The following is a 23,106-nucleotide window of genomic DNA, read 5'->3' on the forward strand; positions in this document are numbered from 1 at the left end:
GCCTCTCATTCAGCTGGAGTGTTGACACAAGAGATTGAACGAGCTTTATTATCATATTCTTTTCAACAACAGCCCCATTATCTCTCCCCTGGGGATTCGCTGGGACCTGTACTGTGGGAATGATGACAAGTGCATGGAACCCAGGCATTTGGGCTTATGTGCATAATGCCCTCTGCCCTGCACACTCAGCTTCTCTCTGGGCCTCTCCAGTGCGACAGCAAAACCTCAAGGTCTTGCTCAGCATCCTGGGGACCCTGCATGCTTTAGCATGGAGACCCTGGGCAGATCCTACGAAGCCCTCGAGCAATGGTGGGGAGGGGCCCAGCCTGGCTCTAGGACCCAGCCACCCTGCAGGTGACCGTTGGGTAGAAAAGCCCATGAAATTCTCTTCAGGCCCTCCCCCTTGATGAGACTTGGGGGTTAGGAAATGAGTCTCCTGACTCATGTCACATATGTGAAGAGAGGTAGACGGCAGACCCAGACCCCTGCTAGAGGCTGAGGGAGGACAGAGGGCAGGGGCCTCAGGAAGTGGGGGGAGCTCCCCATCACTGAATGTATTCTAGCAGGCCACAGACACGTCCCTGTCAGGATTGCCACTGAATGACTGAAAGCTGGCCAGGGACAGAGGAGAGGCCAGACCCCATGAGCAAGTCCCCAAGCATGTGCACCACCATCTCTTCTGGAAGGTGGTGCAGATCGGGGGCGGCGGGGGGGGGGGGGGCGTCTAGCAACATCTATTCGGAAAAGCAAGCCCAACTGCATGAGACCAAGAATTTTGTGTTATTCACCACAGTCCCTAGAACCCGGAGCAGAGTTGATGTACAATAATTGAATTTATCAAACCAATGAATGAATAACATACTTTTATATTTAAACAAACTCCAGAACGTAACATTTGAGAAAAATATTCCTGGCCAATAAGAACACTTCAGTGAAAGGCTAGCTTCTGTCCACGATATTCTCAACCGGGGCCAGGGAGGCCCATCCTTTTTCACAGCAGCCTGTGTTGGATGACAGTTCCCAAAGTGGGTTACCAAGAGGTCAGGCGACCCAGCTACAGATCTCTGGATGGAAGGGCCCAGCCCTGGAGATGACATGATCCTTTCTAGGCCACTCTGTGCCCAGATGGTGGCAGTCGTGGAGGTAACTTTCTAAGTGCTACAGAACTCTGGGGCTTGGCCGGGGGTGGGGGGTGCTGGGTGGCGCAGTCGGCTAAGCATCCGCCTCTTGTTCTCGGCTCAGGTCTTGATCTCAGGGTTGTAAGTTCAAGCCCCACATTGGGCTCCATGCCATGGAGCCCACTTAAAAAAAAAAAGAACTGGGGGGCTTACCTACCTCAGCATCATGAGTCTAGAATAGTTCCTTTCCCAAGGCATCATGAATGGGTCTGAGAATGAGACGGGGTGGGGGTGGCGGCGGGTGACATCTGCCGGCAGCAGCATTCACATCAGGTCAGATGGATGCAGGTCTTCCTCTTCTTTGCTGCTTTACTTAGGCAAATGACTCGATCTCTGTGAACGTGGGTTTCCTCATGCATAATGGGTACAGTAGTAGTCCTTCCTTATAGGCTTGTGGGGAGGAGATCCTGTATGTGACATGATCAGCCCAGAGTACAGTGCCTACACTAAGAGAGTGATGATTGACTGAGTGGGTATTTACTACAAATGCCTAAAATTGCCCCCTGTTCTAGCTCCTCGTGTACCTGGGGAAGCTGGCAGAGGTGAATGGGTCCATTCCCTCATTGCCACTGGAAGTGCTACAGCCTACAAAGGAGGAAAGTAGGCCGAGGTCACAAGCAGAAACTCAGGAACCCCATTCTCTGGGGCCACCCCAAGCCAGCGCTCAGTTGAGATAAGCAGGTGCCGAGCCTCCCTCAGAGGAAGCCCATGTGTCCCTCCACTCTGACTTACTAGCACTTGGAGTGGGGCCCACGGTGCCTCCTTCCCAGTCACCCAGACAGGAGGGGAATCCCACCAGCTCATTCCTAAGAATTTACCAAGATCTCAGGACTGACACAACCAACCAAATCCTGCCACCCCCCCACCCCCCAGATTAGCGGCAAACTCCTCTGGACTCATTTTATGGAAGCCACCTCCCCAGCCAGCAGCCCTTTCTTGTGGATCCCTTCAGTGGGCTACATATCCTTCCTTTGAAAGGGATTTGATGTGGGGCAATAGCCAAACCCCACTCGAAGCTGGGCGTGGAAGGTAAGGTAGGTGACTCCGTTGGACACCACAACTGCTGGGGAAATAGCTTGGTGGCTCTGGCACTCCAGGCCCAGGCAGGTGGATGTCTCCTCCCCACCAGGGGAGCAGTTTAAGAGGGTGATGCACCCACTGCGGTTCTTCTGCTTATTCCCACTGTGGACCCTAGACCAGACTCACCACAGAACCCTGCTCCAGGGGGCCGACACCCAGACCCCTTGGAGTCATGGAACAGTAGCGTCAGCCACAGAGCACTGCCCACCATTCCTTGAGCCAAGCCTGCAGGTTGCCTTCAGGCTGAGACCCCACCGAGGGGCCGTGGATCTGTGCTGGAGAGAATATACTCCTGCTGCTCCCACAGCTTTTCTCATATATGCCGGGCCCTGATGCCACAGCCATTAACATGAGCACTTTGGAACATTTTACCCACCCCTTGCAGGGCAAAAGCAAAACCTGATGCCAAACAAAGTAAGGGTCAGCCTACAAGTCAGGACAACCCTGATCTCCTCTGGCCTCTGACTCACAGATGAGCCCAGGAAAAAAAAACATGCAATCTTGATTGAGAGAGCTGGCCCTGGCCACCCCCTTCTGTTCACTCCCATGGGTCCACCCCGGCTGCTCAGCCCCACGGCTGTTCATGGAGACCCCCAGGAAAGAGATGAAGAACAGTCCAACTCCGTCAGAACGAGCATGGGGGACAGAGCAGGGGCTTAGGAACCACATGTAGGTTCAGACCCCCAACTCAGTCGTTTCCTGATTCTGTCCCTTTGGGCAAGTGTTTTAGGCTCTCTGAGCCTCATCTAGAATTGTGGGTAATGATAGTAATTCCTATCCCCCCCCGGGGTTGGTGGGAAAATGAAATGAATTGATCCTTGGAAAGAGCCGAGCACATTCCCTTTGTGGCTTCTGCTTCTCGGACATGACAGCCATACCCATCAGTGACGCCAGGCCTGTGGCTCCCTGAACTCTCCCACCAGCTCCACCCTCGGGAGCTGGGCATGGCAGGATTTCCTCCAGAAAGCCTCTGCCAGGAACTGACAGGCTCCCCATCTGCCAGCCTCTGGCTCAAGGAAGCAGCCTGGGCAGGAGCTGTGCCTGGGGAGCTTCCTTCCCAAACTGGTTTGGGCAGGGCTCTCCCCCTCCCGGTCCTGAGCATCCCCCTCTGGTCCAGGCTGGGGCCAGATGACATCTGGCAGGTGACATATGCGGCCATTCAGAAGAGGGAAGTTCAAAGCATTCCTCAATCACAAGGATGGATCCCAGCCTAAGAACCGGCATCTCCCTCCCCTGTGTTGGGACAGGAGGGGCTGGGGCAGTGGAGGGCACCCTGAGCCTGAGCTGGTGCTCTGCTTCTGGCTGTTTCTACTTCAGAGTGTCAGGTCCAGGTGATTTCTATCAGGCCAGGCAGAAGGAAAGGCAGGGACTGGCTCTCCGAGGGAAGATCATCTTCCTTCCTCCTTCCTCCTTCCTCCTCCCTCCTCAGGGTATCTTCTTTGAGGAAAGCGCCTCTACTAGGTGAATTGAGTGTGCATGCAAAGAGATGGAGATACTGGGATGGCAACTTTAAGGGCTGGCACGGGCTGGTTTACCACTATGGCCTCATGGCTGATGCAGCAACCACCTTCCCTCAGCCCCTGAGCCCTTGGGCTTGGGTCAGAAGGTAGGAAATTGGGCTGGAAAATGGAGACCTAGAAATGGCAAATCGAGGCCTCTGTCTGGGCGGGTGGTGTGCTCCAAGGACACAGGCCCCGTTGCTGGAGAGATGCAGGATGTCTGCATCTCAGGGGTTTCACACCTAATGACTGGGCAACATTGGATACCTGAGCGGGTGAGTGTGTCTCTTAGAAACTCAGACCTCATGATCACTCTTTATTCTAAAATGTTTTGTATTCTTTATTATTTTTTTTTAATTTTTAAAAGGATTTATTTATTTATTTATTTATTTATTTATTTATTTATCTGACAGAGAGAGAGAGAGAGAGAGAGTGGAGAGAGAGTGCAAGCACAAGCAGGTGGAGTGGCAGGCAGAGGGAGAGGGAGAAGCGGGCTCCCACTGAACAGAGGGCCTGACATGGGGCTCGATCCCAGGACCCCAAGATCATGACCTGAGCTGAAGGCAGACACTTAGAAAGAAATTCTAGAGGGGCACCGGGGTGGCTTGGTCGGTTAAGCATCCAACTCTTGGTTTTAGCTCAGGTTCTGATCTCAGGGTCCTGAGATCAAGCCCCGTGTCGGGCTCTACACTCAGTGTGGAGCCTGCTTGTCCCTCTCACTCTGCTCCCCCCACCCCCCACCTCTAAAATAAATAAAATCTTGGAAGAAAGGAAGGAAGGAAGGAATCCTAGAAAGAATCCCCTACGCCTAACCTTTGCCATTGAGCATTCTGCTTTGGACAAAGAAAACCTTAGTAGTTTAATTTATCCCTGGGACCCATGGGTGTGGTGGTTTTGGCCCCAGCATGTGAAGGGTTCCAGGAGAGCCCACCAAACTTGGGCCCCCATGTAGTCACCCACACTGGACCTGGGGCAGGTGATGGCCAGACTGTGGGTTTCCCCCTCTCCCATCCCCCCATCACTGCCTCCAGCGTATTATTTTACCTTTCACATTTAGATCTGATTAATTAATTGGGGTATGGCATGAATTCATTTTTCAGGGTTCTTTTTTTTTTCCATATGGATATCTAATTGTTTCAGCTACATTTTTTTGAAAAGATCATCTGTTCCCTACAGTATTGCAATGTCAGCTTTGTCATAAATTAAGTGACCTTCTATGAATGGATCTATTTCTGGATTCTCTCTTCTGTTCCATTGGGCGATTTGTCAATCCTATGCCAGTTCCACACTATATCAATTATTGTACTGTTCTCATAAATTTTGATATCTAGTAGTGTCATCCTTCGACCTTGTTCTTCAAGATGGTCTCTAGTATTCCTGATTCTTTATGTTTCTCTGTACGTTTTGGAGTCAGTTTGTCAATTTCTACCAAAAGAAATATGCTGGGGTTTTGACTGAGATTGAAACAAATCTGTAGGTTAATTTGGAAATAATTGGTATCTTTGTATCATTGAGTCTTCCAATCTATGAACATTCTTTAATTTCTTTAATTATGTTTTCTACTTCTCAATGTAGGGACCTTGCACATCTTTGATTAGGTTTATTTCCAGGTATTTGACATTTTTATTTATTTATTTTTAAATATTTTATTTATTTATTTGAGAGAGGGCGAGAGAGAGAGAGAACGAGAGGGGGGAGGGTCAGAGGGAGAAGCAGACTCTCTGCTGAGCAGGGAGCCCAACGTGGGACTCGATCCCAGGACCCTGGGATCATGACCTGAGCTGAAGGCAGGTGCTTGACCAACTGAGCCACCCAGGCATCCCTCCCTGGTAACACTTCTGACAGCAAATAAGAAGGGTTTCTTTCCTCCTGCTGCCAGTTCTCCAACTTTCAGACACCAGTTGGCTCTTCAACAATTCTGTTCAATTCTGGCACTACCTGGAGTCAGCACAGACCCCACAGGCTCATTGCATAGGCATGACTGATTAAAGCATTGGCCATTGATGATTAACTCAATCTCCAGCCCCACTCCCTCCCCAGAGGTGGGGCAGGGCCGAAAGTTGGAACATTCTTTCCATCTGGGATTGCAAGGGTGTTAGGAGTTGTATGCTAGGAACAGGAAACTAAGACCAGACATCTATTTCCCATTGTACCACAGAATCTTTAAAAAAAAAAATTTTTTTTCCTATTTGTTTGTTGTTGGTATGAAGAAATACAACTGATTTTTTTCTGTATATTGACCTTGAATCAGGGACCTTCTAAATTCACTTATCTAATTCCAATAGTTTGTATGTAGATCTCTCTCGATTTTCTATGTACACAATCATGTTGTCCCAGGCAGTGTTAGTCTCACCACATTTTGGATAAGTCTTAGCAGCCAGCCTCTGTTTAGGTGGGGATTTCCCATTAGCTCTGATTTCTGGCCCTACTCCCCCCCTCCTCCAAAACCTGAGCTCAGTTCATTCCTTCCAGCAGCTCCCCACCCTCACTACCACAACCTAGGGTCCTAGGACTCTGTGGCGTCCTTCTTTTTCCTCAGACTTTTCCTACTGCCTCTGGGAAAAACTTGTTTTCAGGAGGGGGAATCCTAGAGCCATTTACCATTGGCTAACGATGCTGTGATGCTGTCCCCACACATTCCTGCAGAAAAAGCTGGGCACTCACTTGGGGCTGGGGAAGTCGGGGAGAGGGATGTTTGGGGATAAAAGTATTAGCCCACTCTTCTTCAGCTCTCAGGTACATCCCTACACCTGCAAAAGAGTTTGAGTTCACAGAACAAGTCAGGGAGGGTGAAACCATCAGTGAAGCTAATCTAGGGACAGAGGGTCTATCTGCGAGGCTATAAGCACAGGACTGCAGAATGAGGACTTTGGGAGCCAAAGGCTGAGAGGGAGGAGGGTGTTTTACCAAACCACAAAGCGTCTACATAATGGAGAGGTGGTGAGGTGCCCAGGTCCCCCAAATGAGGCATGGCCCCTTGAGCAGCAAATCTTGGAGGAAAGGTATTGGGCATCTCTCCTGGATTTGTATCTGCTCACGTCCCAATGAGCTTGGAAACAGGTGCACAGAGAGGTAACATGAAAAGAGAATCAGCCCCCATTCACTGGGGCTCTACTCACTTAAACCTCCCGAAGCCTTGTGAGGCAGCCTTTACTAACCCTGTTTTATAAATGAAGAGCCCTGAGGCACAAAATATTTAGGTAGCTTGCACAGAGCCTCCCCAAAATAGTGGGAGACTGCCCACAATTTGCCTGCAACTCAGCAGGTATATTTCATTCCAAAGGCCTTGGTCCTTGGGGCTCCTGCACATGTGGATTTGCCCACAGGGAGCATTTGGTAGACTGCCAGCGTCAAGGCCTCATAAGCGGCTGACATTCCAAGAGGTGTGATGTGGCTTCAGATTGATTCACACGTGCTGAATTCCTCGTGGGAAAGCTGTGGCCGTTCAAGGACCCCTGCCTTTCTGAGTGGGCACCAGCTGCCGCCCACATCTGTGACCTCCTCCAGAACCTGCTAAAGTGACCAGGAAAATGCTCTTTCCAGAACAGGAACCAAAGGAGAATGCCATGGCTCTGTCTGTATTCCAAATCTTTTGTTTTGTTTTGTTTTGGTTGTTTGTTTTATGTACAAGAACTTGTATTTATTACAAACAAGAACAAAACAACAAAAAAGAGAACAGTCAGAACCACACCACCAAATCTTTGGATAGATGAATGATCCAAGCATTCAATTCAAGAAAGAAACATGTCTGTTTCTTGAAACCTAGAAGTGATCTTTCCAGGTGACATTAGAGCCCATTGAGTATATTTACCATGATAAAGAAAAAATTAAAAACAAAAAAAACCATTGAGCTACTTTGAGCTGCTTCCGATACAAAAGCATTCAAGTGAGCACTCCCAACCAGTCTTCCATCCACATGCGGTCCTGGCGCGGGACTCCCTGAAGGCAAGCTGGAGTCCTCACTTTACCCTGGGTTTCCAGCCTCCGCATCTCAAATCTGCATGCCCATGTCACTAGTAGTTGTTGACGGTTGCTCATAGGGCTTTAGGCAAAGCACAGATTAGCAAGGGATAGAGGTTTGGCTGCAAGTCATGTTTTGCACAGAGTTCTGAGACTCAAGGGAAAAGGGCCCAAAGTGGGGAGACTTAACCCTAGACAGCTGCCCTCACACAGCTGCCCTCACCAGATGTGCCCTTGACTCAGGACCCTTCTGGAACTAGCCAAACACTTGGTGACCAAGAGGGCCCTTTTGGGGGTTCCTGGTCCTATGATATGTGGTCCCAGACTGAACAACATGTTGGCTTTTTATGAATATGGCTTATCACATAAATAGGTTTTCTGTCGTTGAACCATCCTGGGACGGACCTGAGTTAAACAAAAAAACTGTAACATGCTGTTGGATTCAATTTATTAGTTTTGCTTAGGATCTTCACTTTTGTTCATAAGTGAGATTGGTTCAAATTTTCTTTTTCTTGTACTGTTCTTACCTGGTTTGAGAATCAAAGTTGTACTTCATAAAATGAATTTGCCAGCTTTCTTCCCTCTTTCCCTTTTTTCAATTATTTGACAATGGAATGATATTTGTAATGGGCTTTGGATCTTATAAAAACACACCCCCAGAGTCTGCCTGCTCGGCAGGAGATTTGGCACAGACAAGAAGACAGACACCTCTTTTCCTTGTTTATAGTCTGTGTTGGCTTATTTCTGGCACTTTTATTGTTTCTGGGACTGCTTTGCTGGGAGCTAGCCATATCCCTGAGGAAGTAGGGATGAGAGGTGAGGGGAAGCCCTGGGCTGGGGGGAGGGAGCCCTGAGTAGGGTGGGGGGGCAGCACCCACTGCAGCCACCTCTGCTTGCCGGGGCCAGGCGCCCATGAAGTCCCTCACTGGAGCTCAGCCCGACTCTCCCCACGCAGGCACCATGTTCCGAAAGAAAAAGAAGAAACGCCCTGAGATCTCGGCCCCACAGAACTTCCAGCACCGTGTCCACACCTCCTTTGACCCCAAAGAAGGCAAGTTTGTGGGCCTCCCGCCACAATGGCAGAACATCCTGGACACACTGCGGCGACCCAAGCCTGTGGTGGACCCTTCTCGCATTACGAGGGTGCAGCTCCAGCCCATGAAGGTAAGGTGGGCGGCGAGGATGGTCGGGCTGAGTTTAGCCCTTCCCACTCCACAGATGACCATGCCTGGCAAGACCACAAAGGCACCTGGTAGGACCACCTCATTACCAGCTATCAATCAGCTGGCTGTTTTCATTGCCCACTCACGAGCCTCACCCAGGGTGAAGACTCCATTTCCAGGGAGGAGGAGCCTGGGGAGCCCCTCTCTGCAGGCTGGTAGGGTTGCCAGATTTAGCAAATAAAATTACAGGATGCCCAGTAAAATTTGAATTTCAGGTAACAACATGTAATCTTTTGGTATTAAGTGTGTCCCATGCAGTATTTGGACCCGCAGCCCCTGTGGGGCTGGGGCTCCCAGACCAGGGGGATTTTGTTGTGTGGGTCAAGAAGGGCAGGAGGGGTTGGAGTCAGGGGCCCATCAGAATATGCGGAAGAGAGCCCTGCACTGGTTGCTGCCTCCTCGGGGCGCTCTGTACATGTCCCATAAGGCCACAGATAGAGCTAGAGAATGACCCCACCCCCTGCCCCCTCAACTCCCCAAGCTCAGCTGCCCATACCATTTGAGGGGCTTACCCCCTGTCTGCCCTGCTGGACTGCGAGCCCCATGACAATAGGCTTTCTCCTTGTATCTCTGCCCCCCGCATGGGCCTGACCTGCTGTGGGCCCCAGTGAGTGGCTGAAAAATTAAGATGACACAGTGAGCGAGGTCCTTAGGGGTGCCTCCCCATGACCCCCGTGGAGGCTCCCTGCCGTGAACAACAGGTTGCTCGCTCACACTCTTCTCCCTCCTCTACAGACCGTGGTGCGGGGCAGCTCGGTGCCCATGGATGGCTACATCTCAGGGCTGCTCAACGATATCCAGAAGTTGTCGGTCATCAGCTCCAACACCCTGCGTGGCCGCAGCCCCACCAGCCGGCGGCGGGCACAGTCCCTGGGGCTGCTGGGGGACGAGCACTGGGCCACGGACCCAGACATGTACCTGCAGAGCCCCCAGTCTGAGCGCACTGACCCCCATGGCCTCTACCTCAGCTGCAATGGGGGCACACCAGCAGGCCGCAGGCCGATGCCGTGGCCAGAGCCACAGAGCCCAAGGGTCCTCCCCAATGGGCTGGCCACCAAGGCACAGTCGCTAGGCCCCACGGAGTTCCAGGGCGCCACGCAGCGCTGCCTGCAGCTGGGCACCTGCCTGCAGAGCTCCCCACCCGGCTCCTCGCCCCCCGCAGCCTCCAGGAGGCGCGGGACCAAGGCTGCCAGGCACGGTTCCGAGGAGGCCCGGCCACAGTCCTGCCTGGTGGGCTCGGCGACAGGCAGGCCGGGCGGGGAGGGCAGCCCCAGCCCTAAGACCCAGGAGAACAGCCTCAAGCGCAGGCTGTTCCGAAGCATGTTCCTGTCTACTCCTGCCACAGCCCCTGCAAGTGGCAGCAAGCCGGGCCCTCCCTCCCAGAGCAAGGTAGGTGGGGCTGGGTCCACCCTCTGGGCCACTCTCAGCAGGGCAGGGAGCCGGGCCTTCCCCACTTACAGGGTCAGGCTAGGGAGAGCATAAGGGAACAGAATGATTGAGAGCCTCTGCTGAGGATTCTACCCTGAACCAGATGAGCTCTGCTCTTCCAGAGGCTTAGCATGGGTGAGTCAGAGGTTGCCGGCCAGCTCATTTTCTGGGGGGCCTCAGAGGGGCTTTCGGTACACCCCAAGTTACATTCCTGCCCTCTGCGGTGTGTCTAGGTGGACCACACTGGGAGGCAGTCACCTTTAACCATAAGCGCAGACCTTCCCCTACCCCTGGAGCCCAGCGACCCCCAGCCAGGCCCCAGCAGAGATAGGTGCTCCAGTGCTGGGCAGGGGCAGGGGCTCGGTCTCCCTCTTCTAAGAGCTTCTTTCCACCTCCGCCCCTCACTTGCCCCAGTGCTCTCCTGAAGTCGAGCACAGGCTCCCTGGACTGCTTCTCCCTCAGGAGTCAGAGATGTTCATGTGAACCCCTTCTCCAGTGAGGAGGATTCTTCCCTTCCTACCCTGACCCCGCCTTTTTTTCTTTTTTAAGATTTATTTATTTATTTGAGAGAGAGAGTGCGGAGGGAGAGAGAAATTTTAGCAGACTCCTAGCTGAGCTTAGAGACCGATGTAGGGCTCGATCCCATGACCCTGAGATGATGACCTGAGCCAAAACCAAGAGTCCGACGCTTAACCGACTGAGCCCCCCAGGCGCCCTCCTCCCCTTTTCTTGAGTGGTTGTTTGGTTTACCATTTCTGTAATGATTTGTTCTGCAGTTTGTGTGCCATGTGAAAAGCTGGAGGATTGAGTTAGCCTAGGCCCGGGAGCAGCAGGAAAGCCAACTTTTGGCATGCGCCACAGCCTCAAATGCACAGATTTTTCTTGGGAAATAGGAAATAGCGAAGGGACATTTCTTGGCAGGCAGAGGAGAATGTTCTTGCTTCTTCCATGCCCTATGATGTCCTGTCCCTGGTGACAGCACCATCCTTTCTCATTTGGCAGATGAGAAGGTGGGCTCAGAGAGGGTCGGACGAGCCCCAGGTGTGGAGACTGAGTCAAGGAAGGCAGCAGTGAGAGGGCCTCTGGGCTCGCGCCTCTTACTCGCCAAGGCTTTCTGATCATGGCATCTCTAGCTCCTTCATGAGGGGCAGGCAGAAATGAGCTTACCCGCTGCAGCGCAAGGGTGGGAAGTCAGACCTAAGAAACAACTGGTGACAGTGACCCGAATGACAGAGCTCCCCTCCCCCGGAAGGCTTTCAGAGCAAGCCTGGCGCCTCCCTGGCGGCAGCGGCACATGAGCATGCTCCAGCCAGAACTTGGGTGGACAGTTTGGGGAGCAGCCTGGACCCTCAACCTTTCTAAGTCACTGCCAGCCCAAGGCACCCAGGGAAGGTTCTGGGCTTTGTGCACTTGCTGGGATGAAGGATGCAGGCTGGGCTCCCTCGTGGAGTGGGGGGGGGGGGGGGGTAGAGGGCCGAACAAGTGAGATGTGGTGTGGTGTGTCTGTGAGCTAGGAGGTCTCTGGAAGGCCATGCTCCCGGAGAGACACTTCCTTGAAAAGGCAGGTGGGAGCAGGCCAGTGCACACTGCCCAGGAGGTGAGAACTGGAACTTGATTGCTTGCTGGCCTCTTGGGAATCCTGTGGCGGGGCTTCAGGGGGGAAAGGGGGTGTCAACATGACCTGCATGTTTCTGAGCTCCTGACAGCTCCCCGCAGTGGGGAACAGGCTGTCCAGCCAGCCTCGGTCAGCCTGCCCATCCTCCATGTTACCAAGGATCTACCATAGACCACTGCAGCTAGGTGTGCCGTGGAAGCACAGGGTCGTCATCTGGGGCTGGGAGACACCACAGTTCCAAACCCAGGGCAGTGGCTTCCTTCCCGGCACTTGGGGCATACGTTTCTAGAGAAATATTTCCAAGCCAGGCCTCTAAAAGGCAGGGCTGAGACTTCCTCCGAGCTGCTCTGGGCCAGGGCTCCTCAACCCCTGCCCTATTGACATTTGGATCCTATAATCCTTGGTCGTAGGGGCTGTCTTGTGCATTGTAGGATATTTAAGAGCATCTCTGGCCTCTACCCACTAGATGCTGGTAGCCCCTCTCAGATGGGACAACCAGAAGTCCCCCCAGACATTGTCAAGTGTCCTTTGGGGGGATAAAATCAGCCCCAGCTGAGAACCACTGTGTCCAGCTTCCTACTCCTACCCCCTACAGCCCCAGGAACCCCAAACTAAAGCAGCAGTCCACCTCTGCCCCTCAGCACGCCCCAGGGCTTGGCTCAGGACCCTCACAGCAGCAACTGCAGCAGCTGTCCGTGCACTGGGGCCCTAGAAGGTCAAGCCACCAGCTGCCACAGCGGGCCAGCAGAGGCTACAGAACGGTGTGTGGCTCTGGGGCTTTGTACTCAGCCCCAGGAAGCTTGGCCTGTAGTCACTCACTTTGGCTAAACAGCAAAAGACCTCGAGCCCTGACTGGGGGCAGGGAGGCCAAAGCGCTGTAAGACCGGAACTGGGGGCATTTAGAAGTGGTTCCACTTAGAGGCAGAAAGGCTAAATCAGAAGACGTCAACAATCAGCAAACCTTGGTTAAACACCTACTGTATACCCTGTACTCTTGTTATACGCCAAGGACCTCTAACAGGACCACAGCTTAGGGGTGAGGGTTCCGGCGGACCAGCCTTGCGCCTTACTACTTAGTGCCTCTGGGCAAATTACTTAACCTCTCTGAGCCTGTTTCCTTTTCGACAAATACGGACAATAATAGCACCCATGGAATGATAAAACAACCCAAAGGTCATGAGAATTAGATGAGATTATGCATTTAAGGCCCTTGTCAAAGTGGTACACCCTCAATAAATGGCTTTATTATTTTTAGAACATTAGAACATGGCCTTTGCCTCTGAGGCACTTAGATTACAGCCCCCCCAAGAGCCCACGGCTGGAGAGCCTGGCCCTGTCGCCAAGGCCCAGGAAGGGGAGATGAGGCATCATTGTAACTGCATGCCTGGCTCTTCCGGTGGCTTCCCGCCCACGAAGATGTCTCAGTTTCACAAGGAACTCCAGAGCCTGTAACAACTAATTCCATCCTTTGTCCCCTTTCTCTTTCTTGGTATGGCTTAAGAGGTTTCCTCTGGCCTTTTCTTGTGGTGACATTCAGTAAAAGCTCCCTTCTTGTGGAGACCGGCAGCAAGGCCAACAAAGGGACGCCGGAGACCAGAACCTGCTGAGGTGAAGACGGGGCCCAGCCCGACTACCTCGCATCCCATGTCCTAGGCCACACTGGAGCTGGGCTCTCGGCTGGATCCCTGCCCTTTGCCGCTTCCATCCATCCACCCACCCACCCACCCACCGCACCCTTGGCCCTTGAGTTCAGCAAGCACCTGTAGCAGTGTCTCCACAGGGCCTTGACAGTGGACGGGGAGCGAATCCCCTCCTTGGCCCCTCGGCATGGCCTGTGCTCACCTGCCCCACCTCCACCGCCCAAGCCAACTCAACCAGAGAGCAGAGACAGCCTGTGTAGGGGGCCCGAGAGGCCAGCAGGTGAAGGGAATCATTTCACAGCCTGCCTTCGACATCCAGGTGGAGAGAGGTCAAGGACTGATTAGAGCAACCTCAAGAGCAGCTCTAGATGCTTCTAGGTCCCCACATTCTGTCCAGCCCGACCCAGATGCTCAGAGAGCATGTTTTCTGTGAGCCGCGCCTTGCAGGCCAGCAGGCAACCTCTTTTAAGGGCCTTGGGGACTGCCTCGGTGACCGCATGAGGAAGTGAGCTGTGTAGGGTGCTGCCCTATGAAGCCTCTGCTCCCAGGACGTGGACTTCCAGCCTCAGGAGTGGCCGTGCTCTCTGCACCCTCAGTCCCCAGGCCTCCCACAACCTTCCTGAGGCCATGGAATCACAGAGCCCATTTGTCCAAAGCTGCTCCCAGTGTGGTCCACGGTCCTCCAGCATCAGAGCCCAGGGGCCTCGTTAAAATGCAGAGTCACTGTTCTAGGGACTTACTGAAGCAGGAATCTGTATGTTATCCAGCTTCTCAGATCACTGTGCATTGATAGGCGAGACGGGCTCAGAGAGGGTGAGCGGCCTGAGCTTCATCGCTGGTCAGAGCCTGAGCACTACTGGACTCTAGGTCGTGACCCCCACTCCAGAGGTCCCACTGCTCCACTACACAGAGTGGGGTCTATGGGTGAGGGGCAGGTGCTGGTGAAGACGTGGGCAGGTCTCTTTACTGTCCAGATGTGCTCACCGGGCAGGATAGAGTCGTCCCGGCAGTGCTGGGAGGCTCTCCTGGCTTCTTCACTGTGAAGGCTGAGCCCGAGCCAGGCAGTATGCCAGAGGCTGGTGCACACTTTGGGGTGTGCAGGCGGGGTGGGGGTGGCAGAGTCTGCCACAGCTCAGCTCTCTTCTGGCAGGGGCACTCGCATACATGTTCCCCTCTAGGCAAGATCAGGCACTGCGTAAGGTGGGGTGGGCACCCTGAAGCCTGGGGAGAGGGTGCTGAAGACGTTGACAAGGTTCTGGGGTGTCCTTGGGGTGTCCTCTGCTGAAGCCTGGTAGGGTCCAAGGCCCAGACTTGGGGTCCCTCAGCCCAAGCGGAGCGCTTGAGGAGAGTTCTTGGAGGTCGATGCAGTTCTGGGGATCTGGACCAGGACCCACTGGGCAACTAGACAAGTGCCATATGATAGGTTCTGAGATGTTCTGGAAAGTTCTCTGCAGCCCCTGAAGTGTCCCTTGTTAGGTTATTTATGGCCCTTTCCAGGTGCCCCTTTTAAAATCATATAATCCCTGGGAAGAGTCATGTTGCACATTGCCAGCTCTTGGAGAGAACCCAAGGAGGGGACCCTTTCCTGCCAGGCTGGCAGGAGGGCTTGGGCCCTGAAAGGCAAGGAGCCTCAGACGCTTCAGGGCTGGGCCTTGGGCTCACTGAGGCCCAGTCTGCCACTCAGTTTCACCTTCCCTCCCTCTCCATCAGAGGCCATAAAGATAGCCCTCCTCCCTACCTTCCCTTCCATGTGAGGGTCATCAGCCAGGGGTCATGCTCGGGAGCAAGTACAGAGGCTACTCCGGGGAGCCCCTAGGAAACCTCCCTACCCCTGGCCCCAGGGCTTGAGTTAGGCTGGACCTACTCTCCTAATTCCAGATGTCTCTGGCACCAGATCCCTAGCCCAGGAGACATACCTGCGAACGCCCCAGAGGGTAACACGGTCTCTGGTCCTCTGCTGGGGACATGCTCTCACAGCATAGACATGTAGACTCCCTGCTGTCAGGCACGAGTGGGGCTATCAGATAGGGGGATAGGTCCAGCCTAACCCAAGCCCTGTGCTGGGAAGCAGTCCCAGCTGCCTTGCTGTCCACCCCCCGCCACCCTACTGCCCAGGGCCTCTTCTGTCCACATGGGCCCTTGGGTGCGAGCGCCCCAGGAATGAAGAATGCCTCTGACCCAGATTCCCCAACCACAGCCCGGCAGTACAGAGGGAAGACGGCCTCTCGGTGGCCTCCCTGGGGTCTGGCTGTCAATTACCCAGGAAGAAATACCCAGCAGAGGACACCCCAGGGACTCTGCTTTCTTCAGCTTCCCAGGCACGGCAGAGCGGATGTAAAGAGCTGCCGTTCGGACTGCTCACCTGGGAAAACGCTGGGGGCTGGGTTCCCGAGCAGGAACTTTGGCTTCAGCTCCATTTGACAGTCCTTGCCCACAGCACCTCCCCTATCTGGTCCGAAGCCCTGTGTCAGACCTGCCCCTGTCCAGAGGTCACCCCCTGCTGCTGGGAAGGTCGCTGCAAACACTGCCACAGCCAAACCCTTCTCTGTTTCTCTTTCCCTCCCTGCAGCCTAACTCCTCTTTCCGACCACTGCAGAAAGACCCCCCACCAAGCCTGGTGTCCAAGGCCCAGTCCTTGCCCTCGGACCAGCCCATGGGGACCTTCAGCCCTCTGACCACCTCAGATACCAGCAGCCCCCAGAGGTCCCTCCGCACAGCGCCCGCTGCCGGCCCACCCCCAGGCCGGTCCTCCCCCGCAGGCTCCCCACGCACCAGGCAAGCCCAGATCAGCACCAGCAACCTGTACCTGCCCCAGGACCCCGCGGTGGCCAAGGGCGCCCTGGCTGGCGAGGACACAGGTGTTGTGACACATGAGCAATTCAAGGCTGCACTCAGGATGGTGGTGGACCAGGGTGACCCCCGGATGCTGCTGGACAGCTACGTAAAGATCGGCGAGGGCTCCACGGGCATCGTCTGTCTGGCCCGGGAGAAGCACTCAGGCCGCCAGGTGGCCGTCAAGATGATGGACCTCAGGAAGCAGCAGCGCAGGGAGCTGCTCTTTAATGAGGTGGGAGGAGAGGGCGGGACGTGGTGGGGCGCTTAGGGTGAACATCTGGGAGCAGGGCCGTGGGGACTGGGCCTGGCACTCAGGCACCCCCGTCTGCCCCCCAGGTGGTGATCATGCGAGACTACCAGCACCTCAACGTGGTGGAGATGTACAAGAGCTACCTGGTGGGCGAGGAGCTGTGGGTGCTTATGGAGTTCCTACAGGGCGGGGCCCTCACGGACATCGTCTCCCAAGTCAGGTGGGCAACGGGGGGCCTGGGCTCTGAGAGCTGGCTGCCCCCACCATTGTCCCGGCAGGGGGATTGGGCAGCCTCAGGCCAGGAAAACTTGGGGTGCCTGTCACATCACTGTGAGCCACCCCCTGTCCATCTGGGTTAACAGACCCAGGAGGGTTCAGGGCAGTGGGGTGGGGTCTCCAGCCTAGGTCCAGGCCCATTTCCACCAAGGCTCTGGCGTGACTGGACCCCTACACGTATTGCCCAGGAGCTGTGGGGCCCGGTCCCAGGGGCACCTAATCTGCCCAGTCCGGCTGCCCTGCAGCCCTGCCAAACTCACATTTTCTTCTGTCTGCGGCCTGGCCTTCCCTGTCCAGGCTGAACGAGGAGCAGATCGCCACTGTGTGCGAGGCCGTGCTGCAGGCCCTGGCTTACCTGCATGCCCAGGGTGTCATCCACCGGGACATCAAGAGTGACTCCATCCTCCTGACCCTCGATGGCAGGGTAGGGCCCTCCCCAGCCTGGCGCACCTGTGCCCCTCCCCCTGCGTCTGTGCTCCCAGCTCAGCTCCTGCCCTAGCTCACCACTCCCTGTCCCCCCACCCCCATCTCAACCACAGGTGAAACTCTCGGACTTCGGATTCTGTGCTCAGATCAGCAAAGATGTCCCTAAGAGGAAGTCCCTGGTAGGAACCCCCTACTGGATGGCTCCCGAAGTGATCTCTAGGTCTCTGTATGCGACTGAGGTAACCGGCCCTTCCATGCCTCCCCCGTCCTCCCAGAAGTTCCTATTGGGAACAAACAGCTCATGTGACCCCTGTAGAGACACCCCTCCCCCAAATAGCCCTGGTTTTCAGATTCCCACTTAGTCAATACCCTATCCCCCTTCCCTTTGCCCGCCCCCCCCACCGCCTGCTCCCGCCCGCTCTTGGATGGGTCTGCCCTCGCTTGTGGCTTTGCTGCCACAAACTCTTCCCTGAAATGCTCCTCGTGCGGCTCGTGGGCAGGGTGGGGTATGGCCAGGCTTCCCCACATCTGATGGCCATTCTCCTAGGATGGCTGACGGCTCTGTCCCTACAGTCATTGGGCACTCCTGCAGGAAGTAACTGGCCATAGGGCAGGTGGCCAGGAAGGCCAACTCACCAACGACAGCTGGGACCAGCTGCTCCTGTCCCCTTGCCATACCCTGCTACCAATGGGCCCTACTCTGGCCAGTGGTGTCAAGGACATTCTCTTCCTACAGGTGGATATCTGGTCCCTGGGCATCATGGTGATTGAGATGGTGGACGGGGAGCCACCCTACTTCAGTGACTCCCCAGTGCAGGCCATGAAGAGGCTCCGGGACAGCCCCCCACCCAGGCTGAAAAACTCTCACAAGGTCAGTCAGTGCTCAGGGTGGACCCTGATGATCACAGACTTCCTGAGGCTGAGGGGACCAGAGCCTGGGCTCCCAGACCCACAATCTCCCTTCCACAGAAGCCAGAGTCTCCCAGAAAAGGCTCCGCCTTCTCCACACAAAACCTGCAGCAAACTCCTGTGGCCACTCGGACAAGTTTCCACCTGCAGGCAATTGACAGGAGCCTGAGAGAAGGGAAAGCAAGGCTGCCAGGAAACCCTGATGTCCTGGGGAGGAATCTAGAGAAGCTAACTGAGCAGGAGCCCCTCCACTCCCTCTGTCCGGGGAGCCGTACCATGGCACGGTGTTCCAGTCTAGCTCAGCAAATTGGCTTGTCCTCCATCCTGACCACATCTGAGCCACGGGTTTTCCCTTAAAACCAGTGTGTGTGTGCACATTTAACCCTTTTCTGCCAAATCCACCCAAACCCACAGGTCTTACCAGTGGACAGCCCCTGCTGGTGGCCTGGTAGAACAGGGCGGCTAATGGCACTGCCATCTGGTGGCCAGAGTGAGAAATGTCCCAGAGGGTTGAAACGCAGTCCCTAAATGATAAAATACTTCTGGGGCCCCAACACAGCCGGATAGGAGGACAGTCAGGAAGCACCTTCCCAGACAACTGGTCCTTGGAGCCTGCACTGCCAACCCCAGGACCAACACATAGGGGAGATTTCCAATTGGCTACTTCCCCAGAGGAGGTAGCCTTCTGCAACAGCCCAAGACTTAGACTTATCCTAAGATACTGGCTCAGAATGAACCAAGATAAGCCCTTGACTTAGACTCCAAGGCTTAGAGCATTAAAGAAATCTCCCTTGTCAGGTCTCACTTTGCTCTTTTCTATTTTTCAAGACACTTCATCCCTGGCCTCTTTTTTGATCTTCACTAAAGACAGGGCAAGCACATTTTATCATTAGCCCATTGGGCAGATAAGAAAACTGAGGTCTAGAGAAAATTGCAACTTGTCAAAGATCAGGGATAGACCTAGGACTGGATTGCTAATACCAATCCCATGCCCCTTCCACAGAGCCACAGAGCCTGAAGGCTGAGAGCCTCTGGCAGCAGGGTGGGGAATGGGCTGTGTATTTGCAGCCGGGCTCTCCAGCAGCAGCCCCTAGAGGTGAGCTAGCCACTTTTCCTGGACTGATGCCAAGTTTCTTTACTTACCTGATAATCTGAAAAGTCCTGAGCCTGGGAGCTGCCAGGAAGTAAGAAACAAGAGAATTCAAGACCTTCAAAAGATGGTGGGGCCTGGCAGAAGAGTCACCCCAAAGTGACTGCATGCGGTGGCTTCCACTCAGTGCTGCCCTGTCTCCACAGGTCTCCCCAGTGCTTCGAGATTTCCTGGAACGGATGCTGGTGCGGGACCCGCAGGAGAGAGCCACGGCTCAAGAGCTCCTGGACCACCCTTTCCTGCTGCAGACGGGGCTGCCCGAGTGCCTGGTGCCCCTGATCCAGCTCTACCGCAAGCAGACCTCCACCTGCTGAGCCCACCCCCAGAGCGCACCTACCACCTCTGCCCGCAGGCAGGGGACACTGGGCAGCCAGCCTGCCGGCAGGGCCTGCCTGCCTCATTCTCTCAGTATTCTCTCCAAAGATTGAATGTGAAACCCCACCCACACCCTCCTGCCCTTCAGCCCACTGGGCCAGGCCGGACCTGCCCCTTGGTCTCTCTCCCTCCCAAGAGAGTCCCCAGTTGCCTTTGGGATGATGGAGACCCTTCTACAGGATGACCCTTTGTTATTTGCACAGGGATATTTCTAAGAAACATGGAGACCAGCACTCCTGGCCACTGTGGCCAACCCAGCAGAAAAAGCTGCTGTTTTTTAAAGGTAGTTGTGCACTAGCATCCCAGGCCACCCAAGAGGGCAGACTGCCTGTCTTCACCAGGATACTTGCTGTTCTCAGCTCCAGCTCTAAACCCTGGGGTCTCAAGAGGGCCACAGGGAAGGTTTCTACTGCCTGAAGCTGTCTTCCTCCCTCGTGTCTGACTTCCCGAAGGTACAGTCCGACCTGCACCTGCTTCCCAACCCACCTTTGCTGACATCACTCTCCCTGCACAGCCTGCCCTGAAGTGTGAACAGCCTGCTCGCAGGCCAGGGAAGGAGGAGGAGCGTTTTTTCTGGGAGAAAGAGAAAGAACGGAGTTAGTGGTAAACGTGGTCTTACTTTACAGGATGGAGAGAACATGTGTGTGTGTGTGTGTGTGTGTGTGTGTGTGTGTGTGTGTGTGTGTGTGTGTGTGTGTGTAAGTGGCAGACAGTCACCCTGACAGCCTGGCTCCCTTCAGGTCACCCACGGCCAGCAATAAGGCTTCTCCATCCTTTCTGCCACTAAGTTCTACTCTGAAGGGACCTGCTTTCTTGGCCTGGCTTCCCACCTCCCAAATGTCTCTTGTTTCTACCTGACCAGCGAAGAGATCTGCGTTGAGTCTAGTGCATCCAAGGGGCTTGGCAGATTTCTGAGTTTCACCTATACTGTGGAGTCTCAGAGCCAGAGACAGGAATGGTGAGGGAACAGACTTTGTTTTACCTGTGAGCTTCATCTCAATAACCAGGTCATCAAGGACCCGTTCTTTCAAAATCTTGGTCTGGGGCGGGGGAGTGAACCATCTCCTGGGGTCCCATCCTGTCAAGAAAATGGGCACCCCCTTTGTGCAAACCTATCGGCCCTAGCTGCCTCTTCAGACACCTGTCTCCTTGTCCCCCTTCCCTCCGCACCTTCAGGGATGTTGTGAGTCAGGGAATCCAGGGAAGAACTCCAGGTGTCAGGACCCTATCTAGATAATATTTTTAGATTCCTCTGCTCCCTAGTGGCCTGCTTTGGGGCCAAAAATAAATTGCAAGGACTTTTTTAAGGGTCAGAGTTTTAAAAACAAAAGCATCTTCCCTAGAAACTTTTGTGAATTGTTTGCACTTGTGCCTGTTTTAAATTAAACTAAGTGTTCAAAACCTCTGGGCTCTTGTGTCTGAGAATGGAGCCAGGCTGTCTTCAAGCCGGACACCCTGCAGTGGGTGTCTGGTGTGCCCCCCCCCCCCCCCCCCCCCCCCGCAACATGAACTCCCCAGCAGTCACTCAAGCCCACAGAAAACCCAGCTCCCTGGTGGCACGTGGGCCCCTGAGGGCAGATAAGGAGGGAAACAGGAAGTGAAAGGCCCTCGGGGCTGAAAGAGCTGAGAAAGAGACAGAGCTCTCCTTCCCAGGGGAGCAGAACCCAGCCAGGAAAGCCCGGGCCATGTGCTGTGCTTGCTGGCACACAGGAGCTCTGGGGGCAGCCACCGGGGCTGATGACCACTTTCTGCATCAGTGTCTCGTATCCCTTTTGCTTCACACTCCAGGGCAAGTCAGAGGCTGCCCTCCCCACTGCTGTCCATAGGAAGTGGCTGGAGGCTGCTTCCAGGGAGAAAGCAGTCTCTGTTTCAGTTCTCAGAACTGAGGGGTTATGAAGGAGCAGTGCAGTGGCTGGAAATCAAGTGACCTTGGTCGTAGTCCTGCGGGGAGGGGAGGTGGATGGAATTCTCTTTCAGCTTCTAGCTCTGACTCTGATTCCAGCACTGCCTTCCCGAGAGCTCATCCTGTCCCCCAGCCCAGGGCTCACGGAACCCTCTCAACCAGCACCCAGGAGTCGTGCAGACTTTCTCCTGCTCCCCGCAGCAATCCCACCAGGACAGCCGCCCTGGTCGGAGGGTCCTAGTCCCACCAACTCAGTCCAAAGCCGCACCCGAGTCCTGCCTTCAGGACGCAGCCACAGTGCCCAGTGGGAGAGGCAGGGATGGAGGCTGATGGAAGGCGGAAGCTTTGCGGGAAGCAAGCACACCCTTCTGCGGCTCCAGAGGGAGCCCAGAATCAGGAGCTGCTGGTAAGGCAAAGAGAGGCCAGTTCTTGCAACTGAATAATACTGGATTTATTAACTATTCTGAGTTCTAATAGTCCTTCCACCACACAGTGTCATTCCAAAAGCATGTGTGTACGTCATTTAGCCTCCCACACAGACTAGTTCTGAGCTTGATGTTAGGGTACCGAGATCCAGTGGCCTGGGTGGTTCTTCACAACGATGAAAGCAACAAGAGTTGGAAAAGAAAACTGTTTAGAAAAGTCTCTTCTAAAGTGGAGTGAGCTTGAGAGGACCCCAGCCTCAAAGCCCTGGGGCTGACAATGACAAGGAAGTGCGAAATATGGGCGACATATGGTGACATACAGAGAAGTTCTGCACAGAGCTGGGGAAATCTGCAAGAACGGCAAGTCAGTCAAACACAATTCAGTGCAGACAGGAAAGATCTGTTGTGGTTTTTAAGAAACATTGCTTTCAACCACCAAGCCCTTGGCAACTCGGTGGAGAGGAGCCCTCACGGTTGTTTACTCAATAAGGAGGGCCCTGGGGTGACAATGAACCAGAAAGCCACAGGTCAGCAACATTTGAAAGATGACAGCACCTTCTGCCATCTGTTCAACCCAGACCTTATGGTGTTCTGAAGAAGCCAAACACTTGTATACTTACACCATTAAAAAACTCTGTGAAAATTAAACACAGAAAGGGACTAAGTGAGCAAGCAGGGGTCAGAAAAAAAGGAATTTGTACTTGGGATGTCCAATTATCCCCCATCCCACCCCAGATCCGCTCCCTCTGGCTTTTCAGGTGCTTCTGTATTGTTCCACCACCCAGACAGTGGGACTAAGGAGAGGCAGGTGTGTGGGGAGAAAGGAGTAGGGGGAGGGCAACCCCCCCAAAAGAAAACAAATCTCATCAGAGGAAAACAGTGCAGGGGCGCCTGGGTGGCTCAGATGGTTAAGCGTCTGTCTTCGGCTCAGGTC

General features: G+C 54.4%; 1 protein-coding gene across 3 annotated transcripts in view; it reads left to right on the top strand.

Moving 5' to 3' along the window:
- The window catches only part of PAK6 (p21 (RAC1) activated kinase 6), a 36,814-nt gene extending 15,578 nt beyond the window's left edge, over window positions 1-21,236 (top strand). For all 3 annotated transcript variants that reach the window (XM_027571721.2, XM_027571723.2, XM_027571722.2), the window contains 8 exons: window positions 8,673-8,881; window positions 9,676-10,329; window positions 16,193-16,690; window positions 16,795-16,928; window positions 17,282-17,408; window positions 17,524-17,649; window positions 18,147-18,281; window positions 19,616-21,236. In XM_027571721.2, the coding sequence (XP_027427522.1) occupies window positions 8,678-8,881; window positions 9,676-10,329; window positions 16,193-16,690; window positions 16,795-16,928; window positions 17,282-17,408; window positions 17,524-17,649; window positions 18,147-18,281; window positions 19,616-19,783 (2,046 nt within the window). In that variant the 5' untranslated portion in view covers window positions 8,673-8,677 and the 3' untranslated portion in view covers window positions 19,784-21,236. The remainder of the gene's footprint in view (window positions 1-8,672; window positions 8,882-9,675; window positions 10,330-16,192; window positions 16,691-16,794; window positions 16,929-17,281; window positions 17,409-17,523; window positions 17,650-18,146; window positions 18,282-19,615) is intronic.
- Window positions 21,237-23,106: the final 1,870 nt, after the last annotated feature.

The sequence above is a fragment of the Zalophus californianus genome, chromosome 6 (genome assembly GCF_009762305.2).
Source record: "Zalophus californianus isolate mZalCal1 chromosome 6, mZalCal1.pri.v2, whole genome shotgun sequence".
Lineage (NCBI taxonomy): Eukaryota > Metazoa > Chordata > Mammalia > Carnivora > Otariidae > Zalophus > Zalophus californianus.